Raw genomic sequence first — 22,160 nt, 5'->3', positions numbered from 1 at the left:
GGTTATGTGCACCCACAATTTTTACTACTGGTATACAGTGCCATTGTCTCACTGGTAATTCAAAGAATATATTGGGGTTATGTGCACCCACAATTTTTACTACTGGTATACAGTGCCATTGTCTGACTGGGAATTCAAAGAATATATTGGGGTTATGTGCACCCACAATTTTTGCTACTGGTATATAGTGCCATTGTCTGACTGAGAATTCAAAGAATATATTGGGGTTACGTGCACCCACAATTTTTACTACTGGTATACAGTGCCATTGTCTCACTGGGAATTCAAAGAATATATGGGGGTTACGTGCACCCACAATTTTTGCTACTGCTATACAGTGCCATTGTCTCACTGGGAATTCAAAGAATATATTGGGGTTATGTGCACCCACAATTTTTACTACTGGTATACAGTGCCATTGTCTGACTGGGAATTCAAAGAATATATTGGGGTTATGTGCACCCACAATTTTTACTACTGGTATACAGTGCCATTGTCTGACTGGGAATTCAAAGAATATATTGGGGTTATGTGCACCCACAATTTTTGCTACTGGTATATAGTGCCATTGTCTGACTGGGAATTCAAAGAATATATTGGGGTTACGTGCACCCACAATTTTTACTACTGGTATACAGTGCCATTGTCTCACTGGGAATTCAAAGAATATATGGGGGTTATGTGCACCCACAATTTTTGCTACTGCTATACAGTGCCATTGTCTCACTGGGAATTCAAAGAATATATTGGGGTTATGTGCACCCACAATTTTTACTACTGGTATACAGTGCCATTGTCTGACTGGGAATTCAAAGAATATATTGGGGTTATGTGCACCCACAATTTTTGCTACTGGTATATAGTGCCATTGTCTGACTGGGAATTCAAAGAATATATTGGGGTTACGTGCACCCACAATTTTTGCTACTGGTATATAGTGCCATTGTCTGACTGGGAATTCAAAGAATATATTGGGGTTACGTGCACCCACAATTTTTGCTACTGCTATACAGTGCCATTGTCTCACTGGGAATTCAAAGAATATATTGGGGTTATGTGCACCCACAGTTTTTACTACTGGTATACAGTGCCATTGTCTGACTGGGAATTCAAAGAATATATGGGGGTTACGTGCACCCACAATTTTTGCTACTGCTATACAGTGCCATTGTCTCACTGGGAATTCAAAGAATATATGGGGGTTACGTGCACCCACAATTTTTGCTACTGCTATACAGTGCCATTGTCTCACTGGGAATTCAAAGAATATATTGGGGTTACGTGCACCCACAATTTTTGCTACTGCTATACAGTGCCATTGTCTCACTGGGAATTCAAAGAATATATTGGGGTTATGTGCACCCACAATTTTTACTACTGGTATACAGTGCCATTGTCTCACTGGGAATTCAAAGAATATATTGGGGTTATGTGCACCCACAATTTTTGCTACTGGTATATAGTGCCATTGTCTGACTGGGAATTCAAAGAATATATTGTGGTTATGTGCACCCACAATTTTTACTACTGGTATACAGTGCCATTGTCTCACTGGTAATTCAAAGAATATATTGGGGTTATGTGCACCCACAATTTTTACTACTGGTATACAGTGCCATTGTCTGACTGGGAATTCAAAGAATATATTGGGGTTACGTGCACCCACAATTTTTGCTACTGCTATACAGTGCCATTGTCTCACTGGGAATTCAAAGAATATATTGGGGTTATGTGCACCCACAATTTTTACTACTGGTATACAGTGCCATTGTCTCACTGGGAATTCAAAGAATATATTGGGGTTATGTGCACCCACAATTTTTGCTACTGGTATATAGTGCCATTGTCTGACTGGGAATTCAAAGAATATATTGTGGTTATGTGCACCCACAATTTTTACTACTGGTATACAGTGCCATTGTCTCACTGGTAATTCAAAGAATATATTGGGGTTATGTGCACCCACAATTTTTACTACTGGTATACAGTGCCATTGTCTGACTGGGAATTCAAAGAATATATTGGGGTTATGTGCACCCACAATTTTTGCTACTGGTATATAGTGCCATTGTCTGACTGGGAATTCAAAGAATATATTGGGGTTACGTGCACCCACAATTTTTACTACTGGTATACAGTGCCATTGTCTCACTGGGAATTCAAAGAATATATGGGGGTTACGTGCACCCACAATTTTTGCTACTGCTATACAGTGCCATTGTCTCACTGGGAATTCAAAGAATATATTGGGGTTATGTGCACCCACAATTTTTACTACTGGTATACAGTGCCATTGTCTCACTGGGAATTCAAAGAATATATTGGGGTTATGTGCACCCACAATTTTTGCTACTGGTATATAGTGCCATTGTCTGACTGGGAATTCAAAGAATATATTGGGGTTATGTGCACCCACAATTTTTACTACTGGTATACAGTGCCATTGTCTCACTGGTAATTCAAAGAATATATTGGGGTTATGTGCACCCACAATTTTTACTACTGGTATACAGTGCCATTGTCTGACTGGGAATTCAAAGAATATATTGGGGTTATGTGCACCCACAATTTTTGCTACTGGTATATAGTGCCATTGTCTGACTGGGAATTCAAAGAATATATTGGGGTTACGTGCACCCACAATTTTTACTACTGGTATACAGTGCCATTGTCTCACTGGGAATTCAAAGAATATATGGGGGTTATGTGCACCCACAATTTTTACTACTGGTATACAGTGCCATTGTCTCACTGGTAATTCAAAGAATATATTGGGGTTATGTGCACCCACAATTTTTACTACTGGTATACAGTGCCATTGTCTGACTGGGAATTCAAAGAATATATTGGGGTTATGTGCACCCACAATTTTTGCTACTGGTATATAGTGCCATTGTCTGACTGGGAATTCAAAGAATATATTGGGGTTACGTGCACCCACAATTTTTACTACTGGTATACAGTGCCATTGTCTCACTGGGAATTCAAAGAATATATGGGGGTTACGTGCACCCACAATTTTTGCTACTGCTATACAGTGCCATTGTCTCACTGGGAATTCAAAGAATATATTGGGGTTATGTGCACCCACAATTTTTACTACTGGTATACAGTGCCATTGTCTGACTGGGAATTCAAAGAATATATTGGGGTTATGTGCACCCACAATTTTTGCTACTGGTATATAGTGCCATTGTCTGACTGGGAATTCAAAGAATATATTGGGGTTACGTGCACCCACAATTTTTGCTACTGCTATACAGTGCCATTGTCTCACTGGGAATTCAAAGAATATATTGGGGTTATGTGCACCCACAATTTTTGCTACTGGTATATAGTGCCATTGTCTGACTGGGAATTCAAAGAATATATTGGGGTTATGTGCACCCACAATTTTTACTACTGGTATACAGTGCCATTGTCTCACTGGTAATTCAAAGAATATATTGGGGTTATGTGCACCCACAATTTTTACTACTGGTATACAGTGCCATTGTCTGACTGGGAATTCAAAGAATATATTGGGGTTATGTGCACCCACAATTTTTACTACTGGTATACAGTGCCATTGTCTCACTGGTAATTCAAAGAATATATTGGGGTTATGTGCACCCACAATTTTTGCTACTGGTATATAGTGCCATTGTCTGACTGGGAATTCAAAGAATATATGGGGGTTACGTGCACCCACAATTTTTGCTTCTGCTATACAGTGCCATTGTCTCACTGGGAATTCAAAGAATATATTGGGGTTATGTGCACCCACAATTTTTACTACTGGTATACAGTGCCATTGTCTCACTGGGAATTCAAAGAATATATTGGGGTTATGTGCACCCACAATTTTTGCTACTGGTATATAGTGCCATTGTCTGACTGGGAATTCAAAGAATATATTGGGGTTACGTGCACCCACAATTTTTACTACTGGTATACAGTGCCATTGTCTCACTGGGAATTCAAAGAATATATGGGGGTTACGTGCACCCACAATTTTTGCTACTGCTATACAGTGCCATTGTCTCACTGGGAATTCAAAGAATATATTGGGGTTATGTGCACCCACAATTTTTACTACTGGTATACAGTGCCATTGTCTCACTGGGAATTCAAAGAATATATTGGGGTTATGTGCACCCACAATTTTTGCTACTGGTATATAGTGCCATTGTCTGACTGGGAATTCAAAGAATATATTGGGGTTATGTGCACCCACAATTTTTACTACTGGTATACAGTGCCATTGTCTCACTGGTAATTCAAAGAATATATTGGGGTTATGTGCACCCACAATTTTTACTACTGGTATACAGTGCCATTGTCTGACTGGGAATTCAAAGAATATATTGGGGTTATGTGCACCCACAATTTTTACTACTGGTATACAGTGCCATTGTCTGACTGGTAATTCAAAGAATATATTGGGGTTATGTGCACCCACAATTTTTGCTACTGGTATATAGTGCCATTGTCTGACTGGGAATTCAAAGAATATATGGGGGTTACGTGCACCCACAATTTTTGCTACTGCTATACAGTGCCATTGTCTCACTGGGAATTCAAAGAATATATTGGGGTTATGTGCACCCACAATTTTTACTACTGGTATACAGTGCCATTGTCTCACTGGGAATTCAAAGAATATATTGGGGTTATGTGCACCCACAATTTTTGCTACTGGTATATAGTGCCATTGTCTGACTGGGAATTCAAAGAATATATTGGGGTTATGTGCACCCACAATTTTTACTACTGGTATACAGTGCCATTGTCTCACTGGTAATTCAAAGAATATATTGGGGTTATGTGCACCCACAATTTTTACTACTGGTATACAGTGCCATTGTCTGACTGGGAATTCAAAGAATATATTGGGGTTATGTGCACCCACAATTTTTGCTACTGGTATATAGTGCCATTGTCTGACTGGGAATTCAAAGAATATATTGGGGTTACGTGCACCCACAATTTTTACTACTGGTATACAGTGCCATTGTCTCACTGGGAATTCAAAGAATATATGGGGGTTACGTGCACCCACAATTTTTGCTACTGCTATACAGTGCCATTGTCTCACTGGGAATTCAAAGAATATATTGGGGTTATGTGCACCCACAATTTTTGCTACTGGTATATAGTGCCATTGTCTGACTGGGAATTCAAAGAATATATTGGGGTTATGTGCACCCACAATTTTTACTACTGGTATACAGTGCCATTGTCTCACTGGTAATTCAAAGAATATATTGGGGTTATGTGCACCCACAATTTTTACTACTGGTATACAGTGCCATTGTCTGACTGGGAATTCAAAGAATATATTGGGGTTATGTGCACCCACAATTTTTGCTACTGGTATATAGTGCCATTGTCTGACTGGGAATTCAAAGAATATATTGGGGTTACGTGCACCCACAATTTTTACTACTGGTATACAGTGCCATTGTCTCACTGGGAATTCAAAGAATATATGGGGGTTACGTGCACCCACAATTTTTGCTACTGCTATACAGTGCCATTGTCTCACTGGGAATTCAAAGAATATATTGGGGTTATGTGCACCCACAATTTTTACTACTGGTATACAGTGCCATTGTCTCACTGGGAATTCAAAGAATATATTGGGGTTATGTGCACCCACAATTTTTGCTACTGGTATATAGTGCCATTGTCTGACTGGGAATCCAAAGAATATATTGGGGTTATGTGCACCCACAATTTTTACTACTGGTATACAGTGCCATTGTCTCACTGGTAATTCAAAGAATATATTGGGGTTATGTGCACCCATAATTTTTACTACTGGTATACAGTGCCATTGTCTGACTGAGAATTCAAAGAATATATTGGGGTTATGTGCACCCACAATTTTTGCTACTGGTATATAGTGCCATTGTCTGACTGGGAATTCAAAGAATATATTGGGGTTACGTGTACCCACAATTTTTACTACTGGTATACAGTGCCATTGTCTCACTGGGAATTCAAAGAATATATGGGGGTTACGTGCACCCACAATTTTTGCTACTGCTATACAGTGCCATTGTCTCACTGGGAATTCAAAGAATATATTGGGGTTATGTGCACCCACAATTTTTGCTACTGGTATATAGTGCCATTGTCTGACTGGGAATTCAAAGAATATATTGGGGTTATGTGCACCCACAATTTTTACTACTGGTATACAGTGCCATTGTCTGACTGGGAATTCAAAGAATATATTGGGGTTATGTGCACCCACAATTTTTACTACTGGTATACAGTGCCATTGTCTCACTGGTAATTCAAAGAATATATTGGGGTTATGTGCACCCACAATTTTTGCTACTGGTATATAGTGCCATTGTCTGACTGGAAATTCAAAGAATATATGGGGGTTACGTGCACCCACAATTTTTGCTACTGCTATACAGTGCCATTGTCTGACTGGGAATTCAAAGAATATATTGGGGTTATGTGCACCCACAATTTTTACTACTGGTATACAGTGCCATTGTCTCACTGGGAATTCAAAGAATATATTGGGGTTATGTGCACCCACAATTTTTGCTACTGGTATATAGTGCCATTGTCTGACTGGGAATTCAAAGAATATATTGGGGTTACGTGCACCCACAATTTTTACTACTGGTATACAGTGCCATTGTCTCACTGGGAATTCAAAGAATATATGGGGGTTACGTGCACCCACAATTTTTGCTACTGCTATACAGTGCCATTGTCTCACTGGGAATTCAAAGAATATATTGGGGTTATGTGCACCCACAATTTTTACTACTGGTATACAGTGCCATTGTCTCACTGGGAATTCAAAGAATTTATTGGGGTTATGTGCACCCACAATTTTTACTACTGCTATACAGTGCCATTGTCTGACTGGGAATTCAAAGAATATATTGGGGTTACGTGCACCCACAATTTTTACTACTGGTATACAGTGCCATTGTCTGACTGGGAATTCAAAGAATATATTGGGGTTATAAATTCCCTCATTTCTTGCTACTGGTATATAGTGCCATTGTCTGACTGAGAATTCAAAGAATATATTGGGGTTACGTGCACCCACAATTTTTACTACTGGTATACAGTGCCAGTTTCTGACTGGGAATTCAAAGAATATATTGGGGTTACGTGCACCCACAATTTTTACTACTGGTATATAGTGCCAATTTCTAACTGGGAATTCAAAATGCGCAAGGCTCCCGGAAAGGGACGTGGACGAGGCCGTGGGCGAGGTCGGGGGAATGGTTCTGGGGAGCAAGGTAGCAGTGAAGCCACAGGGCGTCCCGTGCCTACTCCTGTGGGGCAGCAAGCATTGCGCCACTCCACAGTGCCTGCTTGCCACATTAACTAAACTGCAGGGTACAAACCTTAGTAGGCCCGAGAACCAGGAACAGGTCTTGCAATGGCTGTCAGAGAACGCTTACAGCACATTGTCCAGCAGCCAGTCAGACTCTGCCTCCTCTCCTCCTATTACCCAACAGTCTTGTCCTCCTTCCTCCCAAAATTCCCAAGCTTCACAGAACAATAACCCCAAATGTCCCTGCTCCCCAGAGCTGTTCTCCGCTCCTTTCATTGTCCCTCAACCTGCCTCTCCACGTCACGATTCCACGAACCTAACAGAGGAGCATCTGTGTCCAGATGCTCAAACACTAGAGTCTCCTCCATCTCCGTTCGATTTGGTGGCGGATGACCAGCAACCCACCCTCATCGACGATGATGTGACGCAGTTGCCGTCAGGGCATCCAGTTGACCGGCGCATTGTGCGGGAGGAGGAGATGAGACAGGAGTTGGAAGAGGAAGTGGTGGATGATGAGGACACTGACCCGACCTGGACAGGGGGGATGTCAAGCGGGGAAAGTAGTGTGGATGTTGAGGCAAGTGCAGCACCAAAAAGGGTAGCTAGAGGCAGAGGCAGAGGTCAGCAGCTTAGGCGAAGCCAGGCCACACCCGGAATCTCCCAAGATGTTCCAGTTCGTACCCAGCCCCGAAAAACTCCCACCTCGAGGGCACGTTTCTCGAAGGTGTGGAGTTTTTTCAAGGAATGCGCCGAGGACAGATATAGTGTTGTCTGCACAATTTGCCTCTCGAAATTGATTAGGGGCTCTGAGAAGAGCAACCTGTCCACCACTTCAATGCGCCGTCATTTGGAATCCAAGCACTGGAATCAGTGGCAGGCAGCAACGGCAGGACAAAGGCCGCCTGCCGTTCACGCCACTGCCACTGCCTCTGCCACTGCCTCTGCCTCTGCCACTGCCACTGCTGACTGTGCTGGCGATGCACTCCAGAGGACGAGCCAGGACACCACTTCATCTGCCTCCGCCACTTTGTTGACTTCTCCCTCATCCTCCCCTGTTCCTGTCTTATCTCCTTCTCCTGCACCATCAAAGGCACCATCAGGCGCTTCTTTACAACAACCCACCATCTCTCAGACATTGGAGCGGCGGCAGAAATACACTGCTAACCACCCACACGCGCAAGCCTTGAACGCCAACATCGCTAAACTGCTGGCCCAGGAGATGTTGGCGTTCCGGCTTGTTGAAACTCCCGCCTTCCTGGACCTGATGGCAACTGCGGCACCTCGCTATGCCGTCCCTAGCCGTCACTACTTCTCCCGGTGTGCCGTCCCCGCCTTGCACCAGCACGTGTCACTCAACATCAGGCGGGCCCTTAGTTCCGCGCTTTGCACAAAGGTCCACTTGACCACCGACGCGTGGACAAGTGCATGCGGACAGGGACGCTACATTTCACTGACGGCACACTGGGTGAATGTAGTTGAGGCTGGGACTGCTTCCCAAACTGGCCCGGTGTACCTCGTCTCCCCGCCTAACATTCCTGGCAGGGACACGAGAAGAACACTCCCCTCCTCCTCCTCCTCTACCGCCTCCTCCTCCGCCACCGCCTCCTCCTCCGCCACCGCCTCCTCCTCCGCTGTTAGATTGACCCCAGCTACGAGTTGGAAACGTTGCAGCACTGGCGTTGGTAGACGTCAGCAGGCTGTGCTGAAGCTGATCAGCTTGGGGGACAGACAGCACACTGCCTCCGAGGTGAGGGATGCCCTCCTCGATGAGACGGCAATATGGTTTGAGCCGCTGCACCTGGGCCCAGGCATGGTCGTTTGTGATAACGGCCGGAACCTGGTAGCAGCTCTGGAGCTTGCCGGACTCCAACATGTTCCATGCCTGGCCCACGTCTTCAACCTAGTGGTGCAACGTTTCCTAAAGAGCTACCCCAATGTTCCAGAGCTACTGGTGAAAGTGCGGCGCATGTGCGCCCACTTTCGCAAGTCGACAGTAGCCGCTGCTAGCTTAAAATCTCTCCAGCAACGCCTGCATGTGCCACAACACCGGCTTTTGTGCGACGTCCCCACACGCTGGAACTCAACGTTTCAGATGTTGAATAGAGTGGTTGAGCAGCAGAGACCTTTGATGGAATACCAGCTACAAAACCCTAGGGTGCCACAAAGTCAGCTGCCTCAGTTTCTCATCCATGAGTGGCCATGGATGAGAGACCTTTGTGACATCCTACGGGTCTTTGAGGAGTCCACAAGGAGGGTGAGCTCTGAGGATGCGATGGTGAGCCTTACAATCCCGCTCTTGTGTGTTCTGAGAGAATCCCTGATTGACATCAGGGATAACTCAGATCACACAGAGGAGTTAGGGATAGCATCCGATCCGTCACAGCTGGAGAGTAGGTCCACACATCTGTCCGCTTCACTGCGTTTAATGGAGGAGGAGGAGGAGGAGGAGGAGGAAGAAGAGTTGTCCGATGATGTGATGGTGATACAGGAGGCTTCCGGGCAACTTCGAATCGTCCCATTGTTGCAGCGCGGATGGGTAGACATGGAGGATGAGGAGGAAATGGAGATTGAACTTTCCGGTGGGGCCAGAGGAGTCATGCCAACTAACACTGTGGCAGACATGGCTGAGTTCATGTTGGGGTGCTTTACAACCGACAAGCGTATTGTCAAAATCATGGAGGACAACCAGTACTGGATCTTTGCTATCCTTGACCCCCGGTATAAAAACAACATCTCGTCTTTTATTCCGGTAGAGGGGAGGGCCAATCGCATCAATGCTTGCCACAGGCAATTGGTGCAGAATATGATGGAGATGTTTCCAGCATGTGACGTTGGCGGCAGGGAGGGCAGTTCCTCCAGTAGGCAACCAAGTTCTCACCGGTCCACACAAACGAGGGGCACACTGTCTAAGGTCTGGGACACCTTGATGGCACCCCCTCGCCAAAGTGCCGCCACGGAGGGTCCTAGTGTCACCAGGCGTGAGAAGTATAGGCGCATGTTGCGGGAATACCTTTCCGACCACAGCCCTGTCCTCTCCGACCCCTCTGCGCCCTACACGTATTGGGTGTCGAAGTTGGACCTGTGGCTTGAACTTGCCCTATATGCCTTGGAGGTGCTGTCCTGTCCTGCCGCCAGCGTCCTATCTGAGAGGGTGTTCAGTGCAGCCGGTGGCATCATCACTGACAAGCGCACCCGTCTGTCAGCTGAGAGTGCCGACCGGCTCACTTTGATAAAAATGAACCACCACTGGATAGAGCCTTCATTTTTGGGCCCACCTGTGTAAAGCACCCCAACATGAAACTCCATGTCTGTACTCAACCTCTCCAATTCCTCCGCATCCTCATACTCATCCACCATAAGCGTTGCACAATTCTGCTAATACTAGGCTCCCTCCACCCTGCTTTCCCACAACTCTGCTGGTTAGAGGCTCCCTCCACCCTGATTTCCACCAACTCTGCTGGTTAGAGGCTCCCTCCACCATGAATTGGTCCAAACTGGGCTGTTTAGCGGCTCCCTCCACCATGAATTGGTCCAAACTGGGGTTTTTAGAGGCTCCCTCCACCATGAATTGGTCCAAACTGGGCTGTTTAGAGGCTCCCTCCACCATGAATTGGTCCAAACTGGGGTTTTTAGAGGCTCTCTCCACCATGAATTGGTCCAAACTGGGCTGTTTAGAGGCTCCCTCCATCATGAATTGGTCCAAACTGGGGTTTTTAGAGGCTCCCTCCACCATGAATTGGTCCAAACTGGGGTTTTTAGAGGCTCCCTCCACCATGAATTGGTCCAAACTGGGCTGTTTAGAGGCTCCCTCCACCATGAATTGGTCCAAACTGGGGTTTTTAGAGGCTCCCTCCACCATGAATTTGCCCAAACTGGCCTGTTTAGAGGCTCCCTCCACCATGAATTGGTCCAAACTGGGGTTTTTAGAGGCTCCCTCCACCATGAATTTGCCCAAACTGGGCTGTTTAGAGGCTCCCTCCACCATGAATTTGCCCAAACTGGGCTGTTTAGAGGCTCCCTCCATCATGAATTGGTCCAAACTGGGGTTTTTAGAGGCTCCCTCCACCATGAATTGGTCCAAACTGGGGTTTTTAGAGGCTCCCTCCACCATGAATTGGTCCAAACTGGGCTGTTTAGAGGCTCCCTCCACCATGAATTGGTCCAAACTGGGGTTTTTAGAGGCTCCCTCCACCATGAATTTGCCCAAACTGGCCTGTTTAGAGGCTCCCTCCACCATGAATTGGTCCAAATTGGGGTTTTTAGAGGCTCTCTCCACCATGAATTGGTCCAAACTGGGCTGGTTAGAGGCTCCCTCCACCATGAATTTGCCCAAACTGGCCTGTTTAGAGGCTCCCTCCACCATGAATTTGCCCAAACTGGCCTGTTTAGAGGCTCCCTCCACCATGAATTGGTCCAAACTGGGGTTTTTAGAGGCTCTCTCCACCATGAATTGGTCCAAACTGGGGTGTTTAGAGGCTCCCTCCATCATGAATTGGTCCAAACTGGGGTTTTTAGAGGCTCCCTCCACCATGAATTGGTCCAAACTGGGGTTTTTAGAGGCTCCCTCCACCATGAATTGGTCCAAACTGGGGTTTTTAGAGGCTCCCTCCACCATGAATTTGCCCAAACTGGGCTGTTTAGAGGCTCCCTCCACCATGAATTTGCCCAAACTGGGCTGTTTAGAGGCTCCCTCCATCATGAGTTGGTCCAAACTGGGGTTTTTAGAGGCTCCCTCCACCATGAATTGGTCCAAACTGGGGTTTTTAGAGGCTCCCTCCACCATGAATTGGTCCAAACTGGGCTGTTTAGAGGCTCCCTCCACCATGAATTGGTCCAAACTGGGGTTTTTAGAGGCTCTCTCCACCATGAATTGGTCCAAACTGGGCTGTTTAGAGGCTCCCTCCATCATGAATTGGTCCAAACTGGGGTTTTTAGAGGCTCCCTCCACCATGAATTGGTCCAAACTGGGGTTTTTAGAGGCTCCCTCCACCATGAATTGGTCCAAACTGGGCTGTTTAGAGGCTCCCTCCACCATGAATTGGTCCAAATTGGGGTTTTTAGAGGCTCCCTCCACCATGAATTTGCCCAAACTGGCCTGTTTAGAGGCTCCCTCCACCATGAATTTGCCCAAACTGGGCTGTTTAGAGGCTCCCTCCACCATGAATTGGTCCAAACTGGGGTTTTTAGAGGCTCCCTCCACCATGAATTGGTCCAAACTGGGGGTTTTTAGAGGCTCCCTCCACCATGAATTTGCCCAAACTGGGCTGTTTAGAGGCTCCCTCCACCATGAATTGGTCCAAACTGGGGTTTTCAGAGGCTCCCTCCACCATGAATTGGTCCAAACTGGGGTTTTTAGAGGCTCCCTCCACCATGAATTGGTCCAAACTGGGGTTTTTAGAGGCTCCCTCCACCATGAATTTGCCCAAACTGAGCTGTTTAGAGGCTCCCTCCACCATGAATTGGTCCAAACTGGGGTTTTTAGAGGCTCCCTCCACCATGAATTGGTCCAAACTGGGGGTTTTTAGAGGCTCCCTCCACCATGAATTTGCCCAAACTGGGCTGTTTAGAGGCTCCCTCCACCATGAATTGGTCCAAACTGGGATTTTTAGAGGCTCCCTCCACCATGAATTGGTCCAAACTGGGCTGGTTAGAGGCTCCCTCCACCATGAATTTGCCCAAACTGGGCTGTTTAGAGGCTCCCTCCACCATGAATTGGTCCAAACGGGGGTTTTTAGAGGCTCCCTCCACCATGAATTTGCCCAAACTGGGCTGGTTAGAGGCTCCCTCCACCATGAATTTGCCCAAACTGTTCTGTTTAGAGGCTCCCTCCACCATGAATTGGTCCAAACTGGGCTGTTTAGAGTCTCCCTCCACCATGAATTGGTCCAAACTGGGTTTTTTAGAGGCTCCCTCCACCATGAATTGGTCCAAACTGGGGTTTTTAGAGGCTCCCTCCACCATGAATTGGTCCAAACTGGGGTTTTTAGAGGCTCCCTCCACCATGAATTTGCCCAAACTCTGCTGGTTAGAGGCTCAATCCACCCTGATTTTCAAAACAAATGTTGGTGCCAACCTCAACTTACTACAAGGGCCAAATTCACTGCTGGTGACAAGCTCTCCTCACTGCAAGTGCCAAATACACATGTTTCAAGGTGTTTTCCTACTGTCAGAGAGGTGGTATTGAGTGTGTAAAGTGTGTAGTTGTTAGGCTGTGATGTTGGGGTAATAGAGGGTCTTTGGTGTGTTAGATGCCCCCAGACATGCTTCCCCTGCTGTCCCAGTGTCATTCCAGAGGTGTTGGCATAATTTCCTGGGTTGTCTTAGTGGACTTGGTGACCCTCCAGACACGGATTTGGGTTTCCCCCTTAACGAGTATCTGTTCCCCATAGACTATAATGGGGTTCGAAACCCGTTCGAACACACGAACATTGAGCGGCTGTTCGAATCGAATTTCGAACCTCGAACATTTTAGTGTTCGCTCATCTCTTGTCTTTGTCAGTCCTTCAGTTATTAAGTATTTTTACCATAACATTCGGATAACCTGAAAATATGGCCTGTGAAACAATGCAAAACCAGTCAGTTCTTGCTGCCAGTAAATTGGCTGCATGTCTCTTGTACTGTATATAAGTATATATACATTCTATACATTTCACCTGTTCCACAATATGTATATACTTAATTACATATTATTTTTTGCAGTACCATCTTTTCTTTGGTGAATCACAATTTAATGCTCCAGAAAAACCAGAGATAAGTACATTTGATACACCATTTGGGAAATTTGGCATTTTCATCTGTTACGATATACTGTTCTACAACCCTGCTATAGTCTTAGTTACTCTGCACAATGTGGATACCATTATCTTCACCACTGCTTGGTATAATACTCTACCTCACTACAGTGCTATTCAGTTTCATTCATCATGGGCACTGGGTATGAGATCCAATCTCCTATCATCAAATTTACACAATAGTAGTCTGGACATGACAGGTATGTTCTAACAATGTTTAATAATTATTACGATTAATGAATTGCTGGTGAAATGTTTACTAAGTTTTCTTCTGGTACTGTGTAAGCAGCAGTATTGACATTCTCCACTAGGTGGCAGACAGGTCACATATACATTTTGGAAATGCGCTCAAATACAAGTTAACCAGACCTCTGTCAGGGTTTGCTGCTGGAAGAGGCTGAGGAGTGGAGCTAATTTTGGAGTGGAGTTCGGAGCTAGAACCTAAACTTCACTTGGCACCCTCTCAACCTGAAGGAGTTGAATACTGGGAGTCTACAACCCCCACTTGGAAGCTGGTGGCTTCATTATTCAGATGCTGAAGTAACGATCAACCTATTTCAAGTGCACAACTGTCTTCCTGGGTCGTTTCTGCATTACCACCAGGGCCCTTCCGAACACTATCACACCGGCTCAGGGTAGAAAGTTCCCCTCTCCAACTGGAAGCGGCCCTCGGGAAACTACTACTACCATCACCATCAGGTAGTTCAGCAGGTCCAAGGCACAGATAGGAAAAGCACTTTCCCAAGGGTAACTAATGTATTTTAAAACTTCACTTTTATTGATAAATAAAAATAAAAAGTGCAAAACTGATACCACACAAAGGGTTAAAAATTGAAGCAATCAGTTGCTGATCCTCTGCTTGTACAGCAACGTGCTAGACCAGGGGTAAGGGCAAAGGAATAAGATGTATGCTAGACCCTTTCTGCTAAATGTCCTAATATCCCTGGTACTGTGTGGATAAACACCCAGCGGTACAAGAAGTCTTATCTGGCACAAAGATAATATGTTAGAGCAATGGCAGACGCCCCTCTGAGGCTACTGGCCTAACACCACACCAACAAAGGCAGGAGAAACACCTATTTGCTCTTAGGTACAGCAGGTCCCCCTCATAGATATCCACCCTAGGAGCTGGGAAGACTGTTGATAGCACTAGGACTATCTGGTGGTACAACATCTGTCACTACTACTTTCATCTGGGCTGTGGCATACCGAGAAGGGAGAAGAGAAGGGGCTTGTTGTAAATCACACAAAAAAATAACTGCAGCTGCTGCCCTCTGCTACTCTGAGTCAGGTAGATGTCTTATTACTGGTGTGCTTCAGATAATAGGCTAACAGTGCAAAGAATGAGGCAAAAATAAATTAACAGCCTCTCATCTCCCTCCTCTCTCCATAGAGTACTGTGTGTGAGGAGGAAGAGAGCAGTGTAATAAGTGGAAAATAAACTTCTAGTTGGCTAAACCTCACAAGTCTGATATTATAGGATATGTGGGTTTAGAGAAATTGACTTTAAATTTATAGTTTATATTTATTGTGTTTTAATGGGTTTTCTGGGCACAAAATTATTATTATTATTATTATTTTATTTTTTAAAGGTATGGTAATTCTAGTGTTTTCTGAGTTTAAAAAGAGGTAATTTTATACATCTCTCTGTTTATCTCTTAGATTAATAGATACATTATTAGATTAACTATTAATATATTGACCACATGAATCCAGTATTAAGTGTGTCTGTACCTATCTCTTGATCTGTCTATCTATACACACACCCAGATACATGTACATTGATTATGTCCTTGAGCATATTGGAAGCCATTGTTCTCAGCAATATTAATGATGGTAGTCTTGTAGCATTGGAAGCTCTGGGGACATTGCTCTGAGCCAAGGATCAGCAACCTTCAGCAATCCATTTCTTGTGAAACTTTCAGTGTAATCCATTTACTTTTATGAGAGTTCCAAGAACATCAGAGCAAGTTTGGATGATGCAAACTGGAGTTTCACAACTCAAAAAATGATCACATTATGTGTGTGTGTATATCAATGGGAGAGGAAGAGAGATAGTGGTATAGAATCCCCTGCAAACATCTGGAATGAACTATGTTACAAGATAATGCAGAACCAAGTATATGCCTGAAATAGCTACAGATTATCTATAGGGTGACAGCCGAGTGAACAAAAAGATGTCGCCTTTTCTGACTGGGTTTGTCTTCCTCACTTTTTTTTTTTTTAACAAGCGGAAATGTACAACGAATTGCTGTAAAATCACGGTCACTTGGTCGCAAAACTGATGGACACAGATATGTAAATAAGGACATTTTCCTATGGAAATACTGGACCCCGTTTACAAATAGACAGTCTGAAAAAGTGTTAAATAAATCAGTGTGTCTGATGCTGGATGATAAATATGGTTTATCTTTAGGTCTCATGTGTATGACCGTGTGCTAGCCGTATTTTCCACAGCTAGCACACTGACCCATTTATTTCTATGACTGTGTATTGTATGGGCCAGTTTGCCTATGTTACGATAAGTTGCATCACATATATGATAGAATCTAGTAAGAACAATAGTAAGTCTGGAGAAATTGCCGCTGTGATATGGATTGATATGTGGCCTTCTAAATTGAGACTCTGAGTGTAAGCTCTTGGTGTTGCCAGCAATAATCAAACAATTCGACTGTAATCGTGCAATCATTTGAAGCAAGCAAGGTAGGACTGTAAAAAAGTGAGATACCTAATGGATATCTAAAATATCTGTCCTATACATACAGATACATATGTATACATATACACTTATTTTTAATATATATATATGTAGATGGTGCATTCACAAAACTTGGGTGAGCTGCCTCTATGGTGTTCAGCAGCAAACCACTCCTAATGCTCACAGTCCAATGTACTTCTATCAGATGTATTACAGAAATCTTCTCTGAGAGCATTGTCTACATTATACATATGCTAGAGATTTCTGTAATATATTGGATCCTGGCTGATTGATGTCATAGGTATTGGGCCAGCAGCACAGCACCCTTAGTTAGAGGCGTAGCTGGTCTTTCCTGCATCTATGGCAAAGATTTCATTTAGTCCCCTCCCCTCCTTGAACATTAGTTCACATGGGATTCTGCGTGAACACATTCCGTCGCGGCTTTCCGCTCCAGATTAAGCCCAAATGAATGGGCCTAGTCCAGAGTCCAGTCAAATGATTGCACGATTACAGTCGAATTGTTTGATTATTGCTGGTGGTGTGGTGACGCAGATGCCTTGGCTGAAACAGCCATGGAATCCGCCTGAAGAAAGGGCAGCTTGCTTCTTTTTTCCACGAGTGGGAACAAACTGCTCACAGATAAAGTAAAGGACAGGCTCCGATTGACGGATTCCACGTTAAAATCCTGACCATTTTGCCCCATGTGAACTAGCCCTAAATTACTCAATAAAGCTATTGGGGCTAAACAACTAATTGGGTTCATTTCCACTGGGTTGCAATTAGTGATAACTAGAGATGAGCGACTAGTATTCGAAACTAGAGTTTCGAATACCTCGCTACCATGGGAATCCATGGGAGCGGCCGTACAGCAAGGGGTTAAGCGCTGGCCGCTTAACCCCTTGCTGTACGGCCGCTCCCATGCATTCCTATGCATAACTCTATAATTCTATAATTTCTAATTCTATTTTTCGAACACTATTCGCTCATCTATAGTGATAACTATACATGATGGAAGGGGATATGGAAAACTGAATGCATTTCTTTCACTTTACTAGGACATCATAATGCCTGCAAGTGACATCATTATAATGATTTTCCTTATATGCTGTAATGCTACAGTATATATCCCTGTGCTGTGATATGATAGTAGGCCTTATACCTTGCACTATGACATCACAGTGAACATTCTCCCGGTATTGTCACATAACTGTATCCATTATCCGTGTACTATGACACCACTGTGTTGCATTGTCCCAGTCCTGTGTTTATTATTTCTGTACTGTGACATCACTGTGTGCATTATCTCAGTGCTGTGACATTGGGTGTGCACATCCTTGTACTGTAATGAATACATCATTGCATGCATTATCCCAGTATTGGGACATAATAATTTTATTTACATAGCACCAACATATTCTACTTTACAAATCACAAAGTACAAGAACAGACAATATTTCACCTTACAGTGTGACAAAATTAACCACATGAGGACCGCCGTACGTAAATTTACGTCCTCATGTGCTGGTACCTAAAGACCGGACTATTGCCGAAATACGTCCGGCCTTTAGGTACCTTTCTGGCGGGGGGAGGGGTGCGGGGGGGACAGGGGTTAGGTGTTACTAACACCTAACCCCTTCCTCCATAACATCCAGTCGGAACTGAGTCCGACTGGACGTGTTAACCCTTTCGATTGCGCCGTCAAACATCACGGCGCGATCGAAAGGGATCCGCCGACAATTGAAAGTGATCGGCACCCCCCGCGGCGAGATCGAGGGGTGCCGATGTCAGTAACAGGTAGTCTGGGGTCTGGCCAGTGACCCCAGACTACCGGAGCCCCCACATACCTGGTGATCCTGCCAGGCGGTGGAGGAAGTGAGCGATGTGTCTCACTTCCTCTGCAGCTTGCAGGACACGAGCAGGCTCATGTCCTGCTCGTGTCCTGCAAGCTACTATACAGAATCAGTTGGTGCTTTCATCAAAGCATCAACTGATTCAAGTGTCCTAAAGGGACACATGAAAAAGTAAAAAAAAAAGTTTAAAAAAAAAAATAAAGAGTATGAAAAAAGTAATAAAGTTCTAAAGTCCAAAAATCCCTTTTTTCTATACAAAATGAATTATATAAAAAAAAGCACTAAAAATTAAAAAAAGCAATGCATATTTGGTATCGCTGCTTCCGTAACAACCTGTACAATAAAACTGAAATAATATTTAATGTACACGGTGAACGTCGGAAAAAAACCCCAGAAAAAACTCGCCGGAAGTAATGATTTTTGCCATCTCATCCTACAAAATATACTATAAAAAGTGATCAAAAAGTCATATGCACCCCACAATAGTGCCAATAAAAAGCGCACATTTTCCTGCAAAAAATAAGCCCTAAAACAACACTGTCAACCGAAAAATAAAAATGTTACGCCTCTCAGAAGATGGCGATGCAAAAAACATTGATTTATGTCCCCATATGTGTTTTTGTTCTGCAGAATTAGTTACGCATAAAAAAATAACATAAATGAGGTATCGCCGTAACCGTACCGACCCGCAGAATAAAGGACACATGTCACTTATACTGTACGCTGCATGGCGAAAAATTTAAAATGTAAAACTCAATGCAGGATTGATTTTTTTTTTTTTTAAGCCATCAAGAAAGAGTTAATAAAATATATTCTATAAGTTGTAGGCACCCAAAAATGGTGTCATTACAAAATGCATCTCATCCAGCAAACAACAAGCCCTTATATGGCCATGTCACCAGAAAAATAAAGAAAATATAGCATCTAGCAATGTCAAGGCAAAACCCCCCAAAAATCGCCAAATTATTAGAACACAACTGGCTGCGGCAGGAAGGGAATATATAAGCTGTGTGAGCGAATATCAGGGGACACCCCAGATTTACAGCTTATGAGCGAAAAAACACCAGAAGTGACCCCCAGAGTGACCCCCAGAGTGACTCCCTCAATCATAGGAGCTACTGGGACATAGTAGGGAATTTGGTGTTTGCAATGTCCTCCGCACTGCTTATATATTCCCTCTTCGCCATCCGCTGTGCAGTCACGTCTGGAATACTAATACTCACTACACCCCCTGATAAATTCTTTGAGGGGTGCAGTTTTCAAAATGGGGTCACTCCTTTGGGGAATCCGCTTTTCTGGTACCTTACAGGCTCTACAAACATGACATGGCGTTCAAATACCAAACATCCAAATCTGTGCTCCAAAAGCCGCATAACGCTCCTTCGCTTCTGCGCCCTGCTGTGCGCCCAAACTGCAGTTTATGACACATGTATGACACATGTATGACACTGGTGTACCCAGGATAACTGGCGTAATGTCATATGTGGGTATAAACTGATATTAGGGCACAGCCGGACACAGAAGGGAAGAAGAGTTATTGGGTTTTTGGAGCACAGACGGTTTGGTTTTTGGATGCCGTGACACTTTTGCAGAGCTGAAACGCCAGTAAAGTGGAATCCCCTGATATGAGACCTTATTTTGGAAACTACACCCCTGAAGGATTTATCCAGGGGTACAGAGAGCATTTTTAACCCCAAGTGTTGCTATAACTTATTATCCATAAATGAATACGCAGCTGATTGTGAAAGGTGAAAATGACAATTTTTCCAGGAATCCGTCATTTCTGTGCGTAACATGTTGTGCCCGCCTTGTATCAGAGGTGAACGCTCTAAAAGCTGTTGTGCCCGGGATACCCGCTTACCAGTTTTTGGAGTGTCTCTGCTGACATAAGTTGGGCACAACATATCGGGCACTAAAATGGCGAATCTCTGGAAAATTTTCATTTTTAACTTCTCATTATCAGCTGTGATTTCATTTCTGGAAACTAAATAAATGCAACACTCAGGGGTTAAAAATGTTCGCTACACCACTTGATAAATCCCATGAGTGGGGTAGTGTCCAAAATGGGGTGACATGTCTGCAGATTCCACTTTATTGACAATTCAGGGGCTTTGCAAAAGTGGCATGGTGTCCTAAAACCAAACTGTGCTCCAAAAACCAAAATAGCACTCCTTCCCTTCTGTGCCCGGCTGTGCCCAAACAGCCATTTATACCCACATATGGCATTAAGTACATTATCCGGGGTACACCAGTGTCATACATGTGGGCATACACCGCTATTTGGGTACCCAGCAGGACGCAGATGTGAAGGAGCGATATGTGCTTTTGGAGTGCAGATTTAGATTCTTGTTTTTGGACACCACGTCACATTTGCAGAGGCCCTAAAATTGTCCCTACAAAATGGGGTCACTTCTTGGTGAATTCCAGTTTACTGTCACCTGTGTAGTTTCTAAAATGGGGTCACAATGGGGGGGTTCCATTGTATTGATACTTTAGGGGCTCAGCTAATGCGACATGGCACCTGAGAACTATTCCAGCCACATCTGTTTTCCAAAAGCCAAATAGCGCTCTTTCCATTCTGAGCCCCACCATGTACCCATACAGCAGATTATGGCCACATATGGGGTATTGCCGTGTTAAGAAGAAATTGTGTAACAAACTCTGGGGGGCTTTTAATTCTTCAGCTACTTGCAAAATTAAAAATATGGCGCTAAATGGACGATTAATTGGAAAAAAAAGTAATTTTTCATTTTTACGTCCCATTGTTAATAAAATCTGTGAATCAGCTGTGAGGCCAAAATACTCACTCTACCCCTAGATAAATTCTATGAGGGGTGTAGTTTCCAAAATGGGGTCACTTTTAGGGGGTTTCCACTTTATTGGTACACTAGGGGCTCTGCAAATGCGACATGGCACCTGAAAAATATTCCAGCAAAATCTGCCCTTCAAAAGCCAAATATCGCTCTTTTCATTCTGAGCCCCGCCATGTTCCCATACAGCAGATTATGGCCACATATGGGGCATTTCTGTGTTCAGGAGAATTTGTGTAATGAACTTTAGGGAGCTTTTTCTCCTTTATCCTCTTGTGAAAATCAAAAAATTTGGGGTTAAATTGACAGTTTGTTGGAAAAAAAGTAAATTTTCATTTTCATGTCCCAATGTTAATAAAATCTGTGAAACAGCTGTAGGGTCAAAATGCTCACTCTACCCTTTGATATGTTCTGTGGGGGGTGTAGTTTCCAAAATGGGGTCACTTTTAGGGGGTTTCCACTGTATTGGTTCTCTAGGGGCTCTGCTAATGCGACATGGCACCTAAAAATTATTCCAGCAAAATCTGCCATCCAAAAGCCAAATAGCGCTCCTTCCATTCTGAGCCCCGCCATGTTCCCATACAGCAGAATATGGCCACACATGGGGTATTGCCGTGTTCAGGAGAAATTGTTTAACAAACTTTGGGGGGCTTTTACTCCTTTAACCCCTTGTGAAAATGAAAACTTTTGGGATAAAGGGACATTTTAGTA

At 44.1% G+C, this 22,160-nt stretch overlaps 1 protein-coding gene across 1 annotated transcript in view; it reads left to right on the top strand.

Annotated features, from left to right (window-relative positions):
- Window positions 1-22,160, top strand: part of LOC142197581 (pantetheinase-like) — a 73,380-nt gene that overhangs the window by 30,074 nt on the left and 21,146 nt on the right. The window contains exon 4 of the mRNA XM_075267981.1: window positions 14,000-14,291. Within this exon, the coding sequence (XP_075124082.1) occupies window positions 14,000-14,291 (292 nt within the window). The remainder of the gene's footprint in view (window positions 1-13,999; window positions 14,292-22,160) is intronic.

The sequence above is a fragment of the Leptodactylus fuscus genome, chromosome 3 (assembly GCF_031893055.1).
Source record: "Leptodactylus fuscus isolate aLepFus1 chromosome 3, aLepFus1.hap2, whole genome shotgun sequence".
In the NCBI taxonomy this organism is placed as follows: domain Eukaryota; kingdom Metazoa; phylum Chordata; class Amphibia; order Anura; family Leptodactylidae; genus Leptodactylus; species Leptodactylus fuscus.
Note: the sequence above shows the minus strand (reverse complement) of the source record. Positions and strands in the feature narration are given on the sequence as shown.